This window comes from Pituophis catenifer, unplaced genomic scaffold, assembly GCF_029215685.1.
Source record: "Pituophis catenifer annectens isolate HBS135680 unplaced genomic scaffold, rPitCat1.0.hap2 SCAF_12, whole genome shotgun sequence".
Lineage (NCBI taxonomy): Eukaryota > Metazoa > Chordata > Lepidosauria > Squamata > Colubridae > Pituophis > Pituophis catenifer.
Window position 1 is genome coordinate 23,290,127 of NW_027256892.1, and position 20,929 is coordinate 23,311,055.

At 44.3% G+C, this 20,929-nt stretch overlaps 1 protein-coding gene across 1 annotated transcript in view; it reads right to left on the minus strand.

Annotated features, from left to right (window-relative positions):
* Positions 1–3,262, minus strand: part of SORL1 (sortilin related receptor 1) — a 106,161-nt gene extending 102,899 nt beyond the window's left edge. Inside the window, 1 exon segment of the mRNA XM_070952653.1 lies at positions 2,960–3,262. Within this exon segment, the coding sequence (XP_070808754.1) occupies positions 2,960–3,262 (303 nt within the window).
* Between the last annotated feature and the right edge of the window lie 17,667 nt (positions 3,263–20,929).

A 20,929-nucleotide genomic window follows, 5' to 3' on the forward strand; every position in this document is an offset into this window, starting at 1 on the left:
AAGAAGAAGAAGAAGAAGAAGAAGAAGAAGAAGAAGAAGAAGAAGAAGAAGAAGAGGAGGAGGAGGAGGAGGAGGAGGAGGAGGAGGAGGAGGAGGAGGAGGAGGAGGAGGAGGAGGAGGAGGAGGAGGAGGAGGAGGAGGAGGAAGCAGCCATTGTTGAATTGACAAGATTTGTGGCTTGTGGTTTTAAAAAGAAGGCAATGTTTATTGACCGGGGCTAGGCGGGATAGAAATCATCTTAATCTAGATTATTCTGCCGGAACCTCAAGAGCACCTTCAAGCAAACAGAAGGTCCATTGTACTCTTCACACTCTCTTCCATCTTTCTTTAAAAAGTAGCGGTGGCCATTTCTGACAATAGTTCCAACTGCCTAATTAGAATTGCAAGGAACTCTTTCATTTCAGCAGGGAATTGCGACTCCTCACAACTATTACTCTTTTAAAGGCCTTCCTTTAAATTTAAATATGTTGTTGTTGTCGCGAAGTCGTGTCCGACCCATCGCGTCCCCATGGACAATGTTCCTTCAGGCCTTCCTGTCCTCTACCATCCCCTGGAGTCCATTTAAGCTCACGCCGACTGCTTCAGTGACTCCATCCAGCCACCTCATTCTCTCTCGTCCCCTTCTTCTTTTGCCCTCAATCCTTCCCAGCATTAGGCTCTTCTCCAGGGAGTCCTTCCTTCCTTCTCATTAGGTGGCCAAAGTATTTGAGTTTCCTCTTCAGGATCTGGCCTTCTGAAGAGAGTCAGGGTTGATCTCCTCTAGGACTGACCGGTTGGATCACCTTGCAGTCCAAGGGACTCGCAGGAGTCTTCTCCAGCACCAGAGTTCAAAGGCCTCCATTCTTTGGCGCTCAGCCTTCCTTATGGTCCAACTTTCACTGCCACACATTGCAACTGGAAAAACCATAGTCTTGACTATACACACTTTTGTTGACAAGGTGATGTCTCTGCTTTTTAGTATGCTGTCTAACTTTGCCATAGCTTTCCTCCCCAGGAGCAAGCGTCTTTTGATTTCTTGGCTGTAGTCCCTGTGTGCGGGGATCTTGGAGCCCGGGAAAATAAAATCTGTCACTACCTCCATTTTTTCCGATAATTTAAAGATAGCTCCCTTTAAACCTCACGTCAGCTGTTATGTCATAGAGAAAGAGGAGAAGGTTGGGACTTGAGGTGACTCATGGGCTCAACAAAGACAACCCATGTTGACATCTCAAAAAAAGGCAAACAGGCTTCTTTAGGAAGGAGATGGAGAACTTTGGAGGACACCCCTGTGGTTCTTGCACGAGGAATTCCAGCCACGCACAATGGATGACAACTGTGTATTTCATCGTTCATAGGCGAGGAAGATCCAGAAGCTACATCAACGGTGAAGTTCCGTGGGAACCAACCAAGCTCCCAATATTGTTTGCCGTGGAAATATCAGCACCTCTGGGTCTCTGGAGATTTTGCGGTCATCCAGGTCCCGGTTGTGCCAAACACGCTTTTCCAAAAGGCAACTTGGACCTTCTCGGTTTTGGCTTTGAAAAACGTTTCGCTTCTCATCCGAGAGAAGCTTCTTCGGTTCTACCTGCCCGGTGGGGAAATATCAGAACTGAAGAAGCTTCTCTCGGATGAATTTTCAGAAAGGTTTCATTTTTGGCCTTTCAGGAAAGCACCTTTGGGGCTCAAACTTGGACAAGCTGCAAGTTGAGACACAAACCACAGAGTCCTGACGGGAACTGTTTGCAAACAACGGTAAATGAGTCGCATAAAAACTGGGATTTCCAGTTCTTCCTAACAGGCCAGAAACAGACCGTGAAGTCCGTCTGCAAAGGTGGCTTGATGTGCACTGATTTTTCAGGCCCCCGTCCCCCCCCCCGTCCCCTTGACCAAGGATTTTACCAGGGGGGCAGGTTCGCCCCCTGCCTGCCCCCCCCCCACATCACTGCCACTCATTCTAATTTCCTACCCTCCCCCTCCTCTCTCCGGAGTCACTTGATTGATTTCCCCCTCCCTCCCCAAGGATAAAGTAGCTACCTGGTAGATAGGTAAGGTAAGCTCATTTCTGGGAGAGGGGGCTGCAAAGGGCAAACCAAGCCCCCCCTCCTCAATGAAGGCACCAGCCAAGGGGGGGCGGGGGAAGAGGGACCCCTGAATCGTGGTTTGCACTTCCCGCATCACGAGCTACCTCCTTCCTCCTCCCCAACCCCCCCCCAAAAGAACCAAACCCTTGCAGGCGCAAATGCCACAATGAGGAGGGGGGAGTTTCCAAGTGGGGAGGGGAATTTTGGCAAGGGGGGGAGGAGGGAGTTTCCAAGTGGGGAGTTTGCAAGTGGGGAGGGGGATTTTTGCAAGTGGGGAGGGGGGAGTTTCCAAATGGGCAGCGGGGAGTTTCCAAGTGGGGAGTTTGCAAGTGGGGAGTGGGATTTTTGCAAGGGGGGAAGGGAGAATTTGCAAGTGGGGAGGGGGGAGTTTCCAAGTGGGGAGTTTGCAAGTGGGGAGGGGGCAATTTGCAAGCGGGGAGGGAGAATTTGCAAGTGGGGAGTGGGATTTTTGCAAGGGGGGAAGGGAGAATTTGCAAGTGGGGAAGGGGGAGTTTGCAGGTGGGGAGGGGGATTTTTGCAAGGGGGGAGGGGATTTTTGCAAGGGGGGGAGGGGGGAGTTTCCAAGTGGGGAGTTTGCAAGTGGGGAGTGGGATTTTTGCAAGGGGGGGGTAGGGAGAATTTGCAAGTGGGGAGGGGGCAGTTTGCAAGGGGGGAGGGAGAATTTGCAAGCGGGGAGGGGGGGGACTTTGCAAGTGGCGGCCAAGGGGATCTTCCAAGGACGTTTCCGGGGGGGGAGCCCCCCCTCCTCTTCGCTCAACCCCCCACCCCCCACCCCAGAGATTGAGGCCAGTTTGGAGGGGGGGGTGGGAGGAGGAAGGGGAGAGGGGCGGCGGAGCAGCTCAGGGGCCAAGCGAGATGCCCGTCCGGGGACCGCTCACCTGGCCGTACACCTTCACGGGCTCCTCCTCCTCCTGCGGCGGCGGCTGGGCGCCCCTTCTCCTCCTGGGGGGCTGCCCTGGGCCGGGGGGATCCTGAGCTTGGAGCCGCGCAAAGCCCCGATCCTGGGGCCGCGAGGTCAGGGCGCGATGCAACAGCAGGCTGGTCCTCCGAGGAGGAGCGGCGGCGGCGGCGGCGGCGGAGGGCGGCCGGTGGGAGCCCGCGGACAGCAGCAGCAGAAGCAAGAGAAGCGACCGAAGGGCGGCCGGGGCAGAGCCGGGCTTCCCGCTGCCGCCTGTCGCCATGTTCCTCGCTGGGCTCCGCCGGCTTTGCGCGCTCGGCAGCGGCCAAGTGGGGCGCCGCCGCCCGGAGAGAATGTGCCAAGGGAGGATGCTCGGCTCCGGCGCGCGCCACGGACCAGCCCCCGGGGCTGCAGGCAGAGCAGGCAGAGCAGGCGCCGCGCCCGGACGGGGCAACCCCCCGACGACGCCCCCGCCGCGCGCGCCCCGCCCGCCCGCCCGCCCGGGGAAAGGAAGGCGAGCCACGCGTGGGCGACCAGGAGGCGGCTCTGCGCACGGGGGGCGCGCCCGCGCGGCCGGACCCAAAGGCGGGAGCGCGCTGAGCTCTAGCCACGCACTTTCTTCTCATCTGCTCTGATTTGCTTTCCTTCCTTCCTTCCTTCCTTCATCTCTATACTCCTTCCTCCCCTCTTTCCTTCCTTCCTTCCTTCCTTCCCTCCTTCTTTCCTTCCTTGTCTCTACACTCCTTCCTTCCGTCCTCCTTCCCTCCCTTCATCTCTATACGCCTTCCTTTCTCCCTCCCTGCCTCCCTTCATCTCTATACTCCTTCCTTCCTCCCTCCCTCCCTTCCATCCCTCCTTCCTTCCTCCATTCCTTCCTTCCTTGTCTCTATATTCCTTCCTTCCTTCCTCCCTCCCTCCCTCCATCTCTATACTCCTTCCTCCCTTCCTTCCTCCCTCCCTCCCTCCCTTCCTTATATCTATATTCCTTCCTTCCTTCCTCCCTCTCTTCCTTCCTCGTCTCTATACTCCTTCCTTACCTCCTTCCTTCCTTCCATCCCTCCTTCCTTCCTCCACTCCTTCCTTCCTTGTCTCTATATTCCTTCCTTCCTCCCTCCCTCCCTCCATCTCTATACTCCTTCCTTCCTTCCCTTTTTTCCTTCCTTGTCTCTATACTCCTTCCTTCCCTCCCTCCCTCCCTTCATCTCTATACTCCTTCCTTTCTCCCTCCCTGCCTCCCTTCCTTGTCTCAATACTCCTTCCTTCCCTCCTTCCTTCCTTCCTCCCTTGCTTCATCTCTATACTCCTTCCTTCTTTCCCTCCTTCCTTATCTCTATACTCTTTCCTCCCCTTTCCTTCCTTCCTTCCTTCCTTCCCTCCTTCCTCCCTCCCTCCCTCATCTCTATACTCCTTCCTTCCTTCCTTCCCTTCCTCCCGCCCTTCATCTCTATACTCCTTCCTCCCTTCCTTCCTCCCTCCCTCCCTCCCTTCCTGGTCTTTATACTCCTCCCTTCCTTCCTCCCTCCCTTCCTGGTCTCTATACTCCTCCCTCCCTCCCTTCCTTGTCTCTATACTCCTTCCTTCCTTTCCTCCTTCCTTCCTCCCTCCCTTCATCTCTATACTCCTCCCTCCCTCCCTCCCTTCCTCGTCTCTATACTCCTTCCTTCCTTCCTCCCTCCCTCCCTTCCTTCATCTCTATACTCCTTCCTTCTTTCCCTCCTTCCTTATCTCTATACTCCTTCCTCCCCTTTCCTTCCTTCCTTCCCTCCTTCCTTATCTCTATACTCCTTCCTCCCCTTTCCTTCCTTCCTTCCTTCCCTCCTTCCTTCCTCCCTCTCTTCATCTCTATACTCCTCCCTCCCTCCCTTCCTTGTCTCTATACTCCTTCCTTCCTTCCTTCCTTCCCTCCTTCCTTCCTCCCTCTCTTCATCTCTATACTCCTCCCTCCCTCCCTTCCTTGTCTCTATACTCCTTCCTTCCTTCCTTCCTTCCCTCCTTCCTTCCTCCCTCTCTTCATCTCTATACTCCTCCCTCCCTCCCTTCCTTGTCTCTATACTCCTTCCTTCCTTCCTTCCCTCCTTCCTTCCTCCCTCTCTTCATCTCTATACTCCTTCCTCCCTCCCTTCCTTGTCTCTATACTCCCTCCTTCCTTCCTTCCTTCCCTCCTTCCTTCCTCCCTCTCTTCATCTCTATACTCCTCCCTCCCTCCCTTCCTTGTCTCTATACTCCTTCCTTCCTCCCTCCCTCCCTCCATTCATCTCTATACTCCTTCCTCCCCTTTCCTTCCTTCCCTCCTTCCTTATCTCTATACTCCTTCCTCCCCTTTCCTTCCTTCCTTCCTCCCTTCCTTGTCTCTATGCTCCTTCCGCCTTCCATTCTTCCCTCCCTCCTTTTTTTTCCTCAGAAGGAAAGGGGAACCACATGACACCCCTCCCCCCCAGAGGATGGAAGGGCAAACCAGGTGTGCAACATCTGAAGCAGGCTCAGATCATCTTGGCGCTTTCTGCCTCCCCTCGCAAGCAAGAGGGAAGCTGGGGTTTGGCCGGCTTGTGGGCTACAACAGCTGCTTCCCTTTGATGAATCACTGACATCTGGATTGTTACCGCACTGCTGCTGGCTGCAAGAACCATTCGGTGAGGTCACCGTTCTGCAGCCAAAATCTTTGCAGGCCACAAACGGGCCCACTTGTTGGTGGCTTATTTTGTGGCTTGGCTGCTGTGCCTGGCTTTGGGGTTGGTTCCGGTGGAGGGCTGATACCGAAGCACCGAATCCTGTAAAAGGTTTTACCTGCCTGGCAAAGAGGCGGCGGCAGTTTTCTAGATGTCCTTAAAAGCTCTGGAGAAGGTCATATATTGCTCTGCAAAGGCGGCCTGGGACTTATCTTTCTGCCTTCAAAGTTCCCCTGGTTGGGAATGATCAATGGATGGAATGATGAGACCCTTTTCTGCCAGGTTCAAACTCTGATGTGAGATGGGCTCTCCCCTCTCATAAAATACCATATTTTTCGGCGTATAAGACGCACTTCCTCCCCCCCTAAAAGAGAGTGAAAATTTGGGTACGTCTTATACACCGAATATAGCCCCACCACCGGCCCCCACCCTTTGGCCTCTGCCTCCCAGCAATTTACCTCCTTGCAGCAAACAGCAAGAAAAAACAGCCCACTTCAGCTTCAGCACAGCCTAATTAGCACAAGTTGATTGTCCCTTGGATCGGCCTCCCAACTTTCAGCTGTTTCAGGCTACAGGGATTGCCATGGCTGATTGCCGCGAGGGCCTCCGCTGTTTGCTGCAAGGAGGCAAATTGCTGGGAGGCAGATTTTTTTTTTCCTTGTGCTAATCAGGCTGTGCTGAAAACAAAAATGAAAGCAAAGCAGGCTGTTTGCTGCAAGGAGGAAAATTGCTGGGAGGCAGGGTTTTTTTTTTCCTTGTGCTAATCAGGCTGTGCTGAAAACGAAAATGAAAGCAAAGCAGGCTGTTTGCTGCAAGGAGGAAAATTGCTGGGAGGCAGAGACAGATTTTAGGTAATCTTCCAACTGATAAACCAAAAGATCAAGAAAGGATGTGACTTGGAATTTAGAATTGCAGTCCAGACCGATGTCATTTTCCAGGGCTTGTAAGTCATCAGCTCGAAAGAGAAAGTCTATAGATCTGTGTGGCCCAACCTTGACCATTCGAAGAGGTGTGGACTTCAATTCCCAGAATATTCTGAGAGTTGGGACTCCGCACATCTTAAAATGGCTAAGTTTGGGAGACAATGATCTTAGAGATACTCTCACAGCCAGCCATCTTCTGGGACCAATTTTAATCACTGACATTTGTTCAAGAACAGTCTCTTTGAGGTTCTTCCAATTCTTATCCTTTTTTAAAGCGAAAAATTAAGAGAAATTGCAGGACTATGTCAGAAAAACACGTGTTTTGTGTTGTGTTGTGGTTTGGTTCGGTTTGGTTTGGTTTTTCAACTTCTGTTTTGTTTCTGTTTTGTTTTTTTGTTTTTATTGAATTTGTATACCGCCCTACTCCCGAAGGACTCAGGGCGGTGAACAGCCATAGAATAAAACATATAAATGCAAAATTTAAAATAGAATGAAACGAATTAAATAATTTGGCTGAGAAATTTAAAACCCCAATAATTTAAAACCAAATTTAAAATTTCCATATAAAAAGGGAAAAGACTTAGAGCAGGCCAGCTTGACGAAATAGGAAAGTCTTGAGCGCGCGACGGAAGGTACGCAGATCCGGGATCCTCCGTATCTCCGGGGGGAGCTCGTTCCAGATAGTAGGTACCCCCACAGAGAAGGCTCTCACCCTGGGGGCCGCCAGTCAACATTGTTTGGCCGACGGCACCCGGAGGAGCCCCTCTCTATGAGAACATACCGGCCGGTGGGAGGCTATTGGTGGTAGCAGGCGGTCCCGTAAATAACCAGGTCCTAAGCCATGGAGCACTCTAAAGGTGATAACCAAAACCTTGAAGCGCACTCGGAAGACCACCGAGGATGGGGATGATACGATCCAGGCCTCCAGCTCTTTGGAAGACCAGGCAAAGTCCCCCCACCAGAGAACTTTTAAAAGCAGGTTTCATCCTTGGAAGATTTCTGTGGGTTGAAATCCACAGGGAATACAATGAGAATTACTGTTCTTCCGATAATTGCAAGGGAAAGCAGTTGTCCTACCCACATGTTGTTCAGATGGGAAGTTGAACATCGTGGCTTCTTCCCCAAGTAATTGAGGAGCTAAGCCTTTCCTCAGGACATGTACAGAGTTACAGTCCTTCAGAGGAACAACTGTAGCTCCATTCCCGTTGAGTCATAATGTGGTTTTGCCTTTCTTGTTTTCCTGTCCTCCAGGTGTTGTAGACTGAATTCTGTGAATTCTTAGCCAGACAGAGAAACGCGTTATAATGAATTTGTAAATACTTGAATTAATGCTTTAATACTTGTTAGCGTTTTAATGGCTTTCGCTGTTTTTATTGTTTTAAAATGTTTTGAAGATTTTAATTGCATTGTGTGTTTCTGAATTGTGAGCCCTCCAGAGTTGTTTGCTGAGATGGGCGGCGATAGAAATCAAATCAATACAGCACAACACAACACAGTAATTCTGGAGTATAATTCTGGAAGCTGAGATCCAGAAGACCTAGAGATCACCACGTTGGGGAAGGACAGCTTTGCAGAATGCACAAATTCACCCCTTAGCCACAATTTATGGCAAAGCCTTCTTGAAGTAGGAAGCTCCCATTTTAACAGGCTCACGTATTGCACTTTCTTTAAAAACAAAGAATTCTGTGTTGGTAGTGATCTTGCAAACTTAGCTGTGTGATGCTGCAGTATCAGGGGTGGTATTCACTTCCAAATGGGGCTTATCTCTTTGATCAAAATGTCAGTACAAGTAGTCCTCGGCTAATGACCGCAACTGAACTCAAAGTTTCCGTTGCTAACCAAGACGGTTGTTAAGTGAGTCGCATCCCGTTTCATAACTCTTTCGCCAGGAATAGAATGGAAAAGTGGAGGGGAAGGGAAGGGAAGGGAAGGGAAAAGAAATTGATATTGGAATGAAGAATAGAATAGAATAGAATAGAATAGAATAGAATAGAATAGAATAGAATAGAATAGAATAGAATAGAATAGAATAGAATATGGAGAAGAGAAGAGAAGAGAAGAGAAGAGAAGAGAAGAGAAGAGAAGAGAAGAGAAATTGATATTGGAATGAAGAATAGAATAGAATATGGAGAAGAGAAGGGAAGAGAAGAGAAATAGATATTGGAATGAAGAATATAAAAGTATAGAATTACTAGAATAGAATAGAATAGAATAGAATAGAATAGAATAGAATAGAATAGAATAGAATATGGAGAAGGGAAGGGAAGAGAAGAAAAGGGAAGAGAAATAGATATTGGAATGAAGAATAGAATAGAATGAATAGTATAGAATAGAATAGAATAGAATAGAATAGAATAGAATAGAATAGAATAGAATAGAATAGAATAGAATAGAATATGGAGAAGGGAAGAGAAGAGAAGAGAAATAGATATTGGAATGAAGAATAGAATAGAATAGAATAGAATAGAATAGAATAGAATAGAATAGAATAGGGAGAAGGGAAGGGAAGAGAAGAAAAGGGAAGAGAAATAGATATTGGATTGAAGAATAGAATAGAATAGAATAGAATAGAATAGAATAGAATAGAATAGAATAGAATAGAATAGAATAGAATATGGAGAAGGGAAGAGAAGAGAAGAGAAATAGATATTGGAATGAAGAATAGAATAGAATAGAATAGAATAGAATAGAATAGAATAGAATAGAATAGAATAGAATAGAATAGAATAGAATATGGAGAAGGGAAGAGAAGAGAAGAGAAATAGATATTGGAATGAAGAATAGAATAGAATAGAATAGAATAGAATAGAATAGAATAGAATAGAATAGAATAGAATAGAATAGGGAGAAGGGAAGGGAAGAGAAGAAAAGGGAAGAGAAATAGATATTGGATTGAAGAATAGAATAGAATAGAATAGAATAGAATAGAATAGAATAGAATAGAATAGAATAGAATAGAATAGAATAGGGAGAAGGGAAGAGAAGAGAAGAGAAATAGATATTGGAATGAAGAATAGAATAGAACAGAACAGAACAGAACAGAACAGAACAGAACAGAATAGAATAGAATAGGGAGAAGGGAAGGGAAGAGAAGAAAAGGGAAGAGAAATAGATATTGGATTGAAGAATAGAATAGAATAGAATAGAATAGAATAGAATAGAATAGAATAGAATAGAATAGAATAGAATAGGGAGAAGGGAAGAGAAGAGAAGAGAAATAGATATTGGAATGAAGAATAGAATAGAACAGAACAGAACAGAACAGAACAGAACAGAATAGAATAGAATAGAATAGAATAGAATAGAATAGGGAGAAGGGAAGAGAAGAGAAGAGAAGAGAAATAGATATTGGAATGAAGAATAGAATTGTCAGATGTAAATGCCTTATTCTCTAATGTGTAAATAATGTATATATGGAACATCAGGGGTTAACTTATTACTTGAGCTTTAATGTATTCATAATTTACCACTCCCATTCCTGGCTCCGCCCCTTGTATATAAAAGGAGCCATCCTCCCCATTTTCCTTGCTTCTATCTTGAATATTCAGCGAATATAGAATGCCTATTATGAATAAAGAGAATTATATTTAAACCTATAACTTCTATTATCTTTATTGAGTCTGATCCTGAAAATATTGCAACAAGCTGGTAGCAGAGGATGGTTAATTGACTCAATAAGTAATTAAAAATGTCCAAGAAAGATAGGCCCAACACCAGGGCCTACAGCAAAGAAATAGAAACTGATCAAGAGATGATCAACGAATCCACTAATGCGATTTCGAGAGAATCCGAAGAATACACCACTGAAGAAGAAGAACTGATGAGTGAAAATAACGACCAGGAAGAAATCGAGATAGAAAATAACGAACTCAGGTCAGAAATATTAAAAATACTAAAAAGCCAAAAGAATGATGAAAGCCTCATCGCGGACCTCCAGGAGATGCTGAGGAACAGCGGAGCAGCGAGAGAGAAAAACATCATTAAAGAAAAACCCAAAGATCAAAAAACTGTGAGTGAAATGACTACTGAGAAAATAGTTGTAAAAAAGAAAAGATGTGACCCCGCGCGAAATTTTGAACGGCAGCCATCTTGGTTTCAACGAACTTCAAAAGAGAGTGAAGCAGAGCCAATCAAAACGCTCAGTTCAAAATTTCTGGCGCGAAAAACGCTATCAGACGAAGAAAGTGAAGAAGAAGTCTCAAACTCTTCAGATGAACCAAAATCAGAAAGTGAAGACGATTTAACAAAGTCTCAAGTAGAGTCAGCAATGAAAACACTTTTTGCTGCTTTTGGGCCAAGATTGAAAATTTCTAAGACATCAACGAAGAAGCAAGCAATCAAACCGACAACTCAAGACCTGCACGCTCCCATCCTGACTTCGAAAACTACGACACCCGAGCCCAGAGAGTCATGCCGATTCCGTCCTACACCGCAGACAGAATCGAGTGCCAGCACACACAAGAGAAAGAGAAGAACCGCCGCCATCACCAAAGCCCCAAAAACCGAGCCAGAGACCGACTCATCTGAAGAGGAGCGGATCGAGAGAGCTGAAATGGAGAGAACCTTCCACAACGGCGCCAAAGAAGAAATGAGCAACGCGCATGTGCAAAACTACGTAGACGGCCCCGAAAGACTTGAACTGGCCAGAGAACCGCGCAGACTCGTTACAAGCATCCCAATGCCGTTCTGTAATTTCCTGCACTTGAGAGACCACGGACTGCCTCAGGTTGTAAGTAATGGACAGAATAATGTGGGGAACTTACCCAGTGACTTCCCAAAACTTAGAGTTGATGGCATTAATTTACAAGAGTGGTACCAACAGCTTCAGGTTATTTTTATGAAAGAAAATTTACTATTCTTTATAACTAGTCCTCCAAGAAGACCTTGGACTTTAAAAATAGACTGTTTACATCATAGAGCATTTTTCATAATAATTTCTAGCGTGTCTCCTGCAATGTATCATAGCATCAAACCAAACCTAACTGTATCAGAAATAATTCAATGCATGTTTAATCTATTTCACAGCGATAGCGTAGCCACAACCACAAGAATGTCTAAGGATTTCTTTTCTTCTAGAGTGAAACCAGGGGTTTCTATAAGTGAACATTTGATAAATCTAAACAAAATAAGAGCTGAGCTGCAATTGAGGGGGGAAGTGATTTCAGATCAAACTATGAAAAGTGTTATTATCAATTCACTTGATCCATCATGGGATAGCTTTATGTCACACTTAGATACCATTAATTTGGGATATTTATCAATAGAAAGTCTATCTAACAAATTGATAGCAGAAGACAATTCAAGAAAAAATCGTTCCAATAACCAAACAGAACACAAATCTTTTAGGAAAGTAGTCTTTCAAGATAAATATAATGAGGCCTTTAGATGCCACAATTGTGGATCCAGGGAACACAGTAAAAGAGACTGTCCCAAAGTCCCAAGGGAGAGACATAGGCCAGAATATAGGAGCAAATACAATTACAGACAATCTTCCACAGATAGACACAAATATAGAAGCCCACCAAACTACAGAGAAAGTAGAGGGGGTAGAGAAAATTCAAAAGAGAGAAAATCTGGGTCACTAAATGGGCTAAATAAACAAGACAGCACCAAAACACAACAAGATGAGAACAATAATTGGCTTATTGATTCTGGTGCAACAAATCACACCACTAATAACAAAAGTATATTATCTTCATTTACAGAAGATAAGTTTGTGATAAAGGTAGCTAATCAAGAAAAGGTTCAAGTATTAGGCAGAGGAAATGTGACCTTGCCTGGTTTAGGGAAAATAGAGGGGGTATTATTAATCCCAGAAATACCTCACAACATACTAAGTGCTATAAAACTAAGCAGAGAATCTGACATCAATATAGTTTTCTCAAAGGGGAAAGCAACTATAGAAAAGAACAAAACAAATATAGGCACTGTGATGATAAAAGGGGGTCTACCCTATCTGATAACCAAAGAAAGATGGTTACATAACATTGATTCAAATATGGAAGATTGTATTGAAGCAGATGATGAAAATGTCAGTAACAGTGACAATGATGAATGTAAAATAACTCATGATAACAAAAATACACACAATGAGAAGAAACCAAAAATAGGTAAACCAATTCATGATGAGTGTGCTCATATCTTACACAGGAAGTTAGGACATGCAAGCTTTCCTGTAGTACAAAAAATGACTGAACACGCAGAAGGTGTAAAAATAAAAAATTGTGAAAATTATTTAGAATGCTCAGTATGTAAATCCACCAAACTAAAAACCAGTCCTAGACCAAAAAAATCTAACAGATCAACTAACAATATTTTTGATTTGGTACATATGGACTTAGTTGGTTCATTAACTCCATCAATTACCTATAGAAAACGTTACTTCCTAACAATAGTGGATGATTACAGTCGCTATGGTTTTGTTTACACATTAAAGCACAAGGATGAAACCTTTCAGAAATTTAAGGAATTCTACAAACGCATAGAAACACAACATAATATCAGAATAAAACAAATTATGACAGACAGGGGATGTGAATTCATGTCTAAAGAATTCTCCCAATGGTTAAAGGATAGAGGGATGCTACATTTCACGTCCAATCCATTTTCTGCCTTTCAAAATGGGATTGCAGAGAGAAAGAACTCCACACTACAAACCATGATTAGATGCACATTAGAGGATGCTGGTTTAGGCAAACAATTTTGGTCAGAAGCCTTACATTATTCAAATTACACTCAAAATAGAACATGGTCCAGTATTGTGAATAAGACACCATATGAGGTGATGTACAATAGAAAACCTAAATTAGCACACATGCACATATTTGGAGTTACTGCAGACGTGCACATACCTAAACAATTGAGGAGAAAGGGAGAAAACGTATCCAGGAGATTAAGATTCATGGGATACGAAACTGGAACCAAAGGGTACAGATTCATCGATAATAATAACAAATTTATAGTATCCAGAACAGCTGTGTTTCATGAACAGGCCAATTGGTCTAAGTTGCACCTTAATGAAATTTTTCCTAATAAAAGCAAAGATAATATACCTTGCGAGGAAGGAACAACAGAAAATCAAAATATTAGCAAAAGTAAGAACAAAACCAAAACTTGGACAAATAGTCAGCATAAAATAAAGACAGACACATTAACAAAAAAGGAAGCCAGATATTTGCATGACAACCATAGCAAACCTGAAAGAAATATTAGAAATAATAGAAACCAAATACCAAATAAATACAAAGATTATATTATGCATATGGATGGGGAACAAATAACACCTAATACATATGAGGAAGTATTGAAACTTCCCCGTGAAGAAAGAGAAAAATGGGAACTAGCTATGGAAAAAGAAATGAAAAGTTTACAAGGATTAAATGTATTCACACCTGCGATCGCACCTAAGGATAAAACAATTATAGGTACCAGGTGGATTTATAAAATTAAGAATTTAGAAGGAGGTAATACCTTATACAAGGCCAGACTAGTTGCACAAGGTTATGCACAAAAATATCCAGAAGACTATACTGACACATATTCACCCACAGTGAGAACAGAGAGTGTCAAAACAGCTCTTGTAGTAGCATCTGCACTCAATCTAGACGTGTTTCAATATGACATACAGACTGCATACTTACATGCAAAATTAGATAAGGAAATATATGTAAGAGCACCACACAGTCAATACACTAATAAGAACGAAATTTGGTTACTAAATAAGAGTCTGTACGGATTGAAGCAATCTGGCAAAAGATGGTACGATTGTTTGGTAAAAGTATTAAAGACCATGGATTTCAACGCCACCACTGCTGATAACTGTTTCTTTGTAAAAAAGAGTAATGATCATATTGAATTTGTATTAATTTATGTGGATGATATTTTATATATTGGAAAGCATAAAGAGAGCAGGGAAATCTTTGTAAATAAGTTAAACGAACACTTCTCATTGAAATCACTAGGTAGAGTGAATAAATACCTTGGTGTACAAATTAACAAAACAAAAAGGGGATTCAAACTTACTCAGAAAGATAAAATCATTGAACTCCTAAACAAATGTAACTTAAATAATGCCAAAACATGTGACACACCTATGCAAACTGATTTTCTTAGAAACAATGATGAATCTTCCCCTGAGTTTAAAGACAACACATTTTACAGATCAATTATAGGTTCACTCCTTTATATATCTAATTGGACTAGGCCAGATATTGCATTACCTCTCAATTTATTGTCAAGATATGTTAGCAAACCAACCTTGTATCATTGGGAAGCTGTCAAAAGAATTTTAAGATATCTGAAAAGTACATTAGATTTTTGTTTAATATTGGAACCCAATAATGACAAAGAACCAAAAATTACTTGTTATGCTGATGCAGATTGGGCCGGTGATACATCATGCAGAAAGAGTACCTCTGGTTATGTTTTTCTATTGAACGATTGTCCAGTTTACTGGTATACTGGTAAACAAGAACTGGTAGCCACCTCTACCACAGAAGCAGAATATGTTTGCTTGTCTAAAGCTGCAAATAACCTTGTATGGTTCAATGATTTGATCACAGATGTTTGGAAGAAACCTACTTTACCCTTTATTATGCATGAAGATAATAAAGCGGCCATTGAAATTTCTAGATACGATGCAATTGGACAAAGGTCCAGGCATATTGATATAAAATTTAAGCACGTGAGACAACTATCTCAAGACGGATTCATCAAAGCAATACATTGTGATACTTCTGAACAATTAGCTGACATATTAACAAAACCCTTACCTTCTAAACAACACAAATATTTAACTTCTAAATTATATGTATTATATTGTCCTGAATCTGAATGTAACTGGTGTTGTATAACGAACCGGCATTTAGAGGGGGATTTGTCAGATGTAAATGCCTTATTCTCTAATGTGTAAATAATGTATATATGGAACATCAGGGGTTAACTTATTACTTGAGCTTTAATGTATTCATAATTTACCACTCCCATTCCTGGCTCCGCCCCTTGTATATAAAAGGAGCCATCCTCCCCATTTTCCTTGCTTCTATCTTGAATATTCAGCGAATATAGAATGCCTATTATGAATAAAGAGAATTATATTTAAACCTATAACTTCTATTATCTTTATTGAGTCTGATCCTGAAAATATTGCAACAAGAATAGAATAGAATAGAATAGAATAGAATAGAATAGAATAGAATAGAATAGAATAGAATAGAATAGAATAGAATAGAATTAGAAACTATTGTCACTTTAAATGTACAATGATCAGCATACATCAAATGAAATTTCCTTGCATTCAGCTCTCATTCAGCTTGAATCAGGCAGAATTTGCCTTTCCCATTCACTTTGCTGGTCGGAATCTCCCTAGGGAGGTCACAGGATCCTGGGATGCCGCAACCATCGTAAATCCATGCTGGTTGCCTAAGCGCCCGAATTTTGATCAGGTGATTGTGGAGAATTGGCAATGGTCGTAAGCTTGCGAATCAGTCATTGGTTGCTTTTTTCAATGCCATTGCACCTGCGAATGGTTGCTAAAAGAACGGTTGCAATTTGAGGGCTACCCAGTGGTGAAATTCAAATTTTTTTACTACCAGTTCTGTGGGTCTGGCTTGGTGGGCGTGGCAGGGGAAGGATACTGCAAAATCCCCATTCCCTCCCCACTCCTGGGGGAAAGATACTGCAAAATCCCCATTCCCTCCCCACTCCTGGGGAAAGGATACTGCAAAATCCCCATTCCCTCCCCACTCCTGGGGGAAAGATACTGCAAAATCCCCATTCCCTCCCCACTCCGGGAGAAGGATACTGCAAAATCCCCATTCCCTCCCCACTCCGGGAGAATGATACTACAGAATCTCCATTCCCAACCCACTCTGGGGCCAGCCAGAGGTGGCATTTGCTGGTTCTCCGAACTATTCAAAATTTCCGCTACTGGTTCGCCAGAACCTATCAGAACCTGCTGGATTTCACCCCTGCGGCTACTGTACTGGATATTTACCTCAAAAAGCTCCGTGTCCATGGGAAGAGAGGCCAAAGAGAATCTTCCCCCGATGACAAGACTTTTGAGAGTCCCTTTTGAGCTGCCGTCTTGTCCATTTGGAACAAATCAGCAGGCTCTGGTTTGGTGCCAGGTCTCCATAGGCGGGCACAGAATTAGCCAGTCATTGCTTTAATCTTTTCCTGTTTCTGCCATCTGGCCGAGTTTCCTTGGCTCATAATCCCAAGGACAGAAGTGTTTTTTTTTTTTCCCCCCTCAAATCTTGGATCGTATTGTTAATATCAACAGAAGGCCACTTCCTAAGTCACAAGGGAAGGGAAGCAATATATCCGAAAAGAGACACATTACCGTTAAGATCTGCAAAACGGAGCAAGAAATCTTTGGACTGGAAGCACGCAAAAAATAAAAACAAAAATTCCTAAAATGGATCCCTCGTGTTGTGGAACCGATTGTGGATATCGGCAACATCTTGATATCTGCGGTCTTTTTCATTGATGATTTCGCTTCTAATTCGGTGCGCTATCTAGGGGTGGGCTGCTGGGGGTTCGCAGGGGTTCGGGAGAACCTCTAGCTAAGATTCTGTGGGAGTTGGAGAACCCCCAACTCCCACTCCTGGCTGGCCCCACCCACCCCACCCCGCCCATCCTAGGAGTCCCCATGCGGCCCGTTTTGGATGCAGGTAAGTGAAGGGCATGTACGGAGGCTCAGGGAGGGCAAAAAACAGGCCTAGTTTGGAAAGGCTAGAAATGAGCCACTTTTCAGCCTCCAGAGGGCCTCTGGAGCCTGGGGAGGCCATTTTCGCCTTCCCGGAGGCTCGAGGAAAGCCTCCAGAGCCCGGGGAGGGCAAAAATCCCCCCCCGCCGCTGTCATGGTGCAGGAAGCTGACTAGGCCACGCCCACCATGGCCACGCCCACCCAGCAACCGAGCAGAAAACCCCTTGCTAAAATTTTTGAAGCCCACTCCTGGCGCTATCCATATTTGCAATCACGTGATTTTCTTATAGTACAGTATTTGCTGCCACGCAGAGTGAATTCAGGGCACCGTATGTAAAAATTTGGACTCCAAAGCAGGATAAAAAGAATATTGAACCTCTGGTCCTTTGGGTGTTTGAGGAGACTGAATTTAAGGGACAGCCAAGAAGAGAAACAAATTGATCGTCGGACAAATCAACCGAGCGTTCTCGCTCAAGGCTTTAATGATCGGGCTCAAATTTTGGATGCATTATGCAAAGATCAAGCTCTGAAGAACAGGGGACTCCAACCTTGGCCCCTTGTGGACTTCAACTTCCAGAGTTCCCAGAGCTTTGCTGGCTGAGGAATTCTGGGAGTTGAAGTCCAAAAGTCTTAAAGTGGCCAAGGTTGGAGACCTCCTGGTCTATAATGTCTGGGGAGATGGAAGGGAAGAGAAGGGTATGAGCAGCTCCAGGGTGGCTGGACTCTGTTACAGGGGTGATGTGCCCTGTTAGAAGATCTGTTAGAAGAAGGACCAAGTTAGAGACAGATCCTCCTGGAGAAGATTTATCCGTGGGATCATCGCTGACACCAACTTGATGGCGGCATCATTCATCAATCCATCCAATTCAGGGCAGGCGGCGTTTCAGAAGATGAGCTCAAGGGGAATTTCAGAAAGAAATGAAGTCTTTAAACCAAAGGCTTCTGTTTATATATTCTCAGACTCTTTTTTTTTATTATTATTATTTGAGATCTGTAGATAATGAAACTAAATATTGTTTCAAGCTCTTCTGGGACAGCCTGACCTGAATTTGGTTTGCTTCAGATGAGAAAACGCTGATCAACCACTCGCTGATGCAGTTAAATGGGGCTCGTATTCTTTTATTTATTCGTCAAAACACGCAAGTCTCGGATTTCCAAAGGGAAATTCGCCCCCGTGGGGTTTTGCTCTCCTGTAATTAACCCCTCTCTCCGTGTGTGCATGGATTTCAGACTTTTTTTATTTTTATTTTTAAAGGCACCTTTGCATAAATCGGATCTTTTTCTTTCTTTCCTTTCTTCCTTCCTTTTTTCTTTCTTTCTTTCTTCCTTCCTTTCTTTCATTTTCTTTCTTTCTTTCTTTTCCTTCCTTTTTCTTTCTTTTCTCTTTTTCTTTCTTTCCTTCCTTCCTTTTTTCTTTCTTTCTTTCTTCCTTTCTTTTTCTTTCTTTTCCTTCCTTTCTTTTTCTTTCTTTCTTTCTTCCTTTCTTTTTCTTTCTTTCTTTCTTTCTTTTCCTTCCTTCCTTCCTTCCTTCCCTCCTTCCTTCCTTCCTAAAGCAAGTGGCAGCCTAGGAAAGAACAGTCGGGCAAAGTCTGCTTCACAAGGCCGTTGAGACGATTCCTCAAGGGAGGCTGAACAAGCCAGTTTGGTCTAGTATTGAATGCGTCAGGATAGAAAGCGGGAGTTTGTGAGTTCTAGTCCCGTCTAAGGCACAAAAGGCAGCTGGGTCACTTTGGGCCAATCATCAGGAGATGGTGAGTTCCAGTCTCGCCTGTGCCCTCAAAGCCATCTGGGTGATTTTGGTCAAGTAACTAGGGGACTGTGAGTTCTAGTCCTGCCTTAGGCCTGGCTAAACCAGTTCGATGACTTTGACCAGGTCATAAGTCAAGGACTATATAATGAAGGGAGGAAGTAAAAAAAATGCTCTTTCTTTTCATTAAGGAGGAGAGAACTACTAGAGCAGTGTTGGCGAACCTTTTCAGCACCGAGTGCCGAAACGAGAGTGCACGCACATGCACGCATGTGTGTGTGCTGGAAACTGGAGGAGCAGCCGCCCGAGGCGCATGATCTCCTGGTTTCTGGCATGCAAATGCACACTACCCAGCTAGTATTCGTGCGCACATCTGCACCAGTAACTGGAACACCAGGTGGCCAATATGCATGCGCCCGCTGGAAACCAGAAGATCATCTTCCTGGCGCAGGCTTGCGCACCTGGCGGCTGCTCTTCCGATTTCCAGCGCTCCCGCGCGCATGAAGACACTGAATCCAGAAGAGCAATGGGCAAAGGGCTCATGTGGCCAGAGAGATGGCTCTGCGTGTCACTTCTGGCACGCGTGCCATAGGTTCGCCATCACGGTACTAGAGCCACAGAGCGTGACTAAACCATGATATAATGCAATTCCTAATCATTGAAAAGCCCGCTGATCTGCCTTCCGATGAGTGTCCCGAGGACTGTCAACTTAATCATAGGTTATATTCTGATCCTTTCAATCCTCAGCCATCGTCACCATCATCCACATGACCAAACAAACCTTCCTTTTCAGTGGTGAAATCCATTTTTTTTTTACTACCGGTTCTGTGGGTGTGGCTTGGTAGGGGTGTCTTGGTGGGCATGGCAGGGGAAGGATACTGCAAAATCTCCATTCCCTTCCTACTCCTGGGGGAAGGATAATGCAAAATCTCCATTCCCATCTCACTCTGGGACCAGCCAGAGGTGGCATTTGCTGGTTCTCCAAACTACTCAAAATTTCCGCTACCGGTTCTCCGAATTACTCAAAATTTCCGCTACCGGTTCTCCAAACTACTCAAAATTTCTGCTACCGGTTCTCCGAATTACTCAAAATTTCCACTACCGGTTCTCCGAACTACTCAAAATTTCCGCTACCAGAACCTGCTGGATTTCACCCCTGGTCCTTTTACTGTGATGATGCTTATGTTTTTAAATCTGCTGCACGTTAGACAGTCTGTCCTTTCCCCCCCTCTCCAAGACCTGCCAATAACCCTTATATATATATTTTATAAAAATAAAAAAACCTTTTATTAAAACAATTGTGAATTGCCAGGGGGTTTCAAATCCATCTTCTGATTAATCAGGGCTGGCGTTTTCCATCAAGCAAAAAGGCTTTTTTGATCGACCCACCTAGCCAGTTCCTGCATCGTTGCAAACTCTGGATGAGAAAAAGAAAAAAGGCAACCTTTAAAAAAAAATTGTTCAACCGGTTTATTTCTCCCCAATGCGGGATGTTCCGTTTGGTAGAAGCCCTTGGCGGATGGAAAACAGCTTCCAGCTGGAGATCGATCCTTCACGACTGCCCTTAATCTGTCATTTTCCCTTCTGTTTTCCATCTCCGCCCTTCTCAGTGTTGTTTTCCTTTCTTCGGCCCTTCCCTCTCTTCTTCCCCTCTCTTGTCGTAGCTGTCCTTCCATCCATTTCTCAGGGACATCCACCCAGAAATTCTAGGGATGCGGACAGAGGTTTTCTTGTTCTTTTAGAACGTTTTTATTATTCACCTTTAATGCAGCTTTTCTGTCCGCGGCCCACAGGTTAGTCACAGCCAAAGCAGGCGGAGTTCTTTTAGTCATCGGACGCTTAATTGAAGGTTCTCGGAGCCAAATCAAAGCAAGCTTTTTTATTATTATTATATGAGATAAAATCT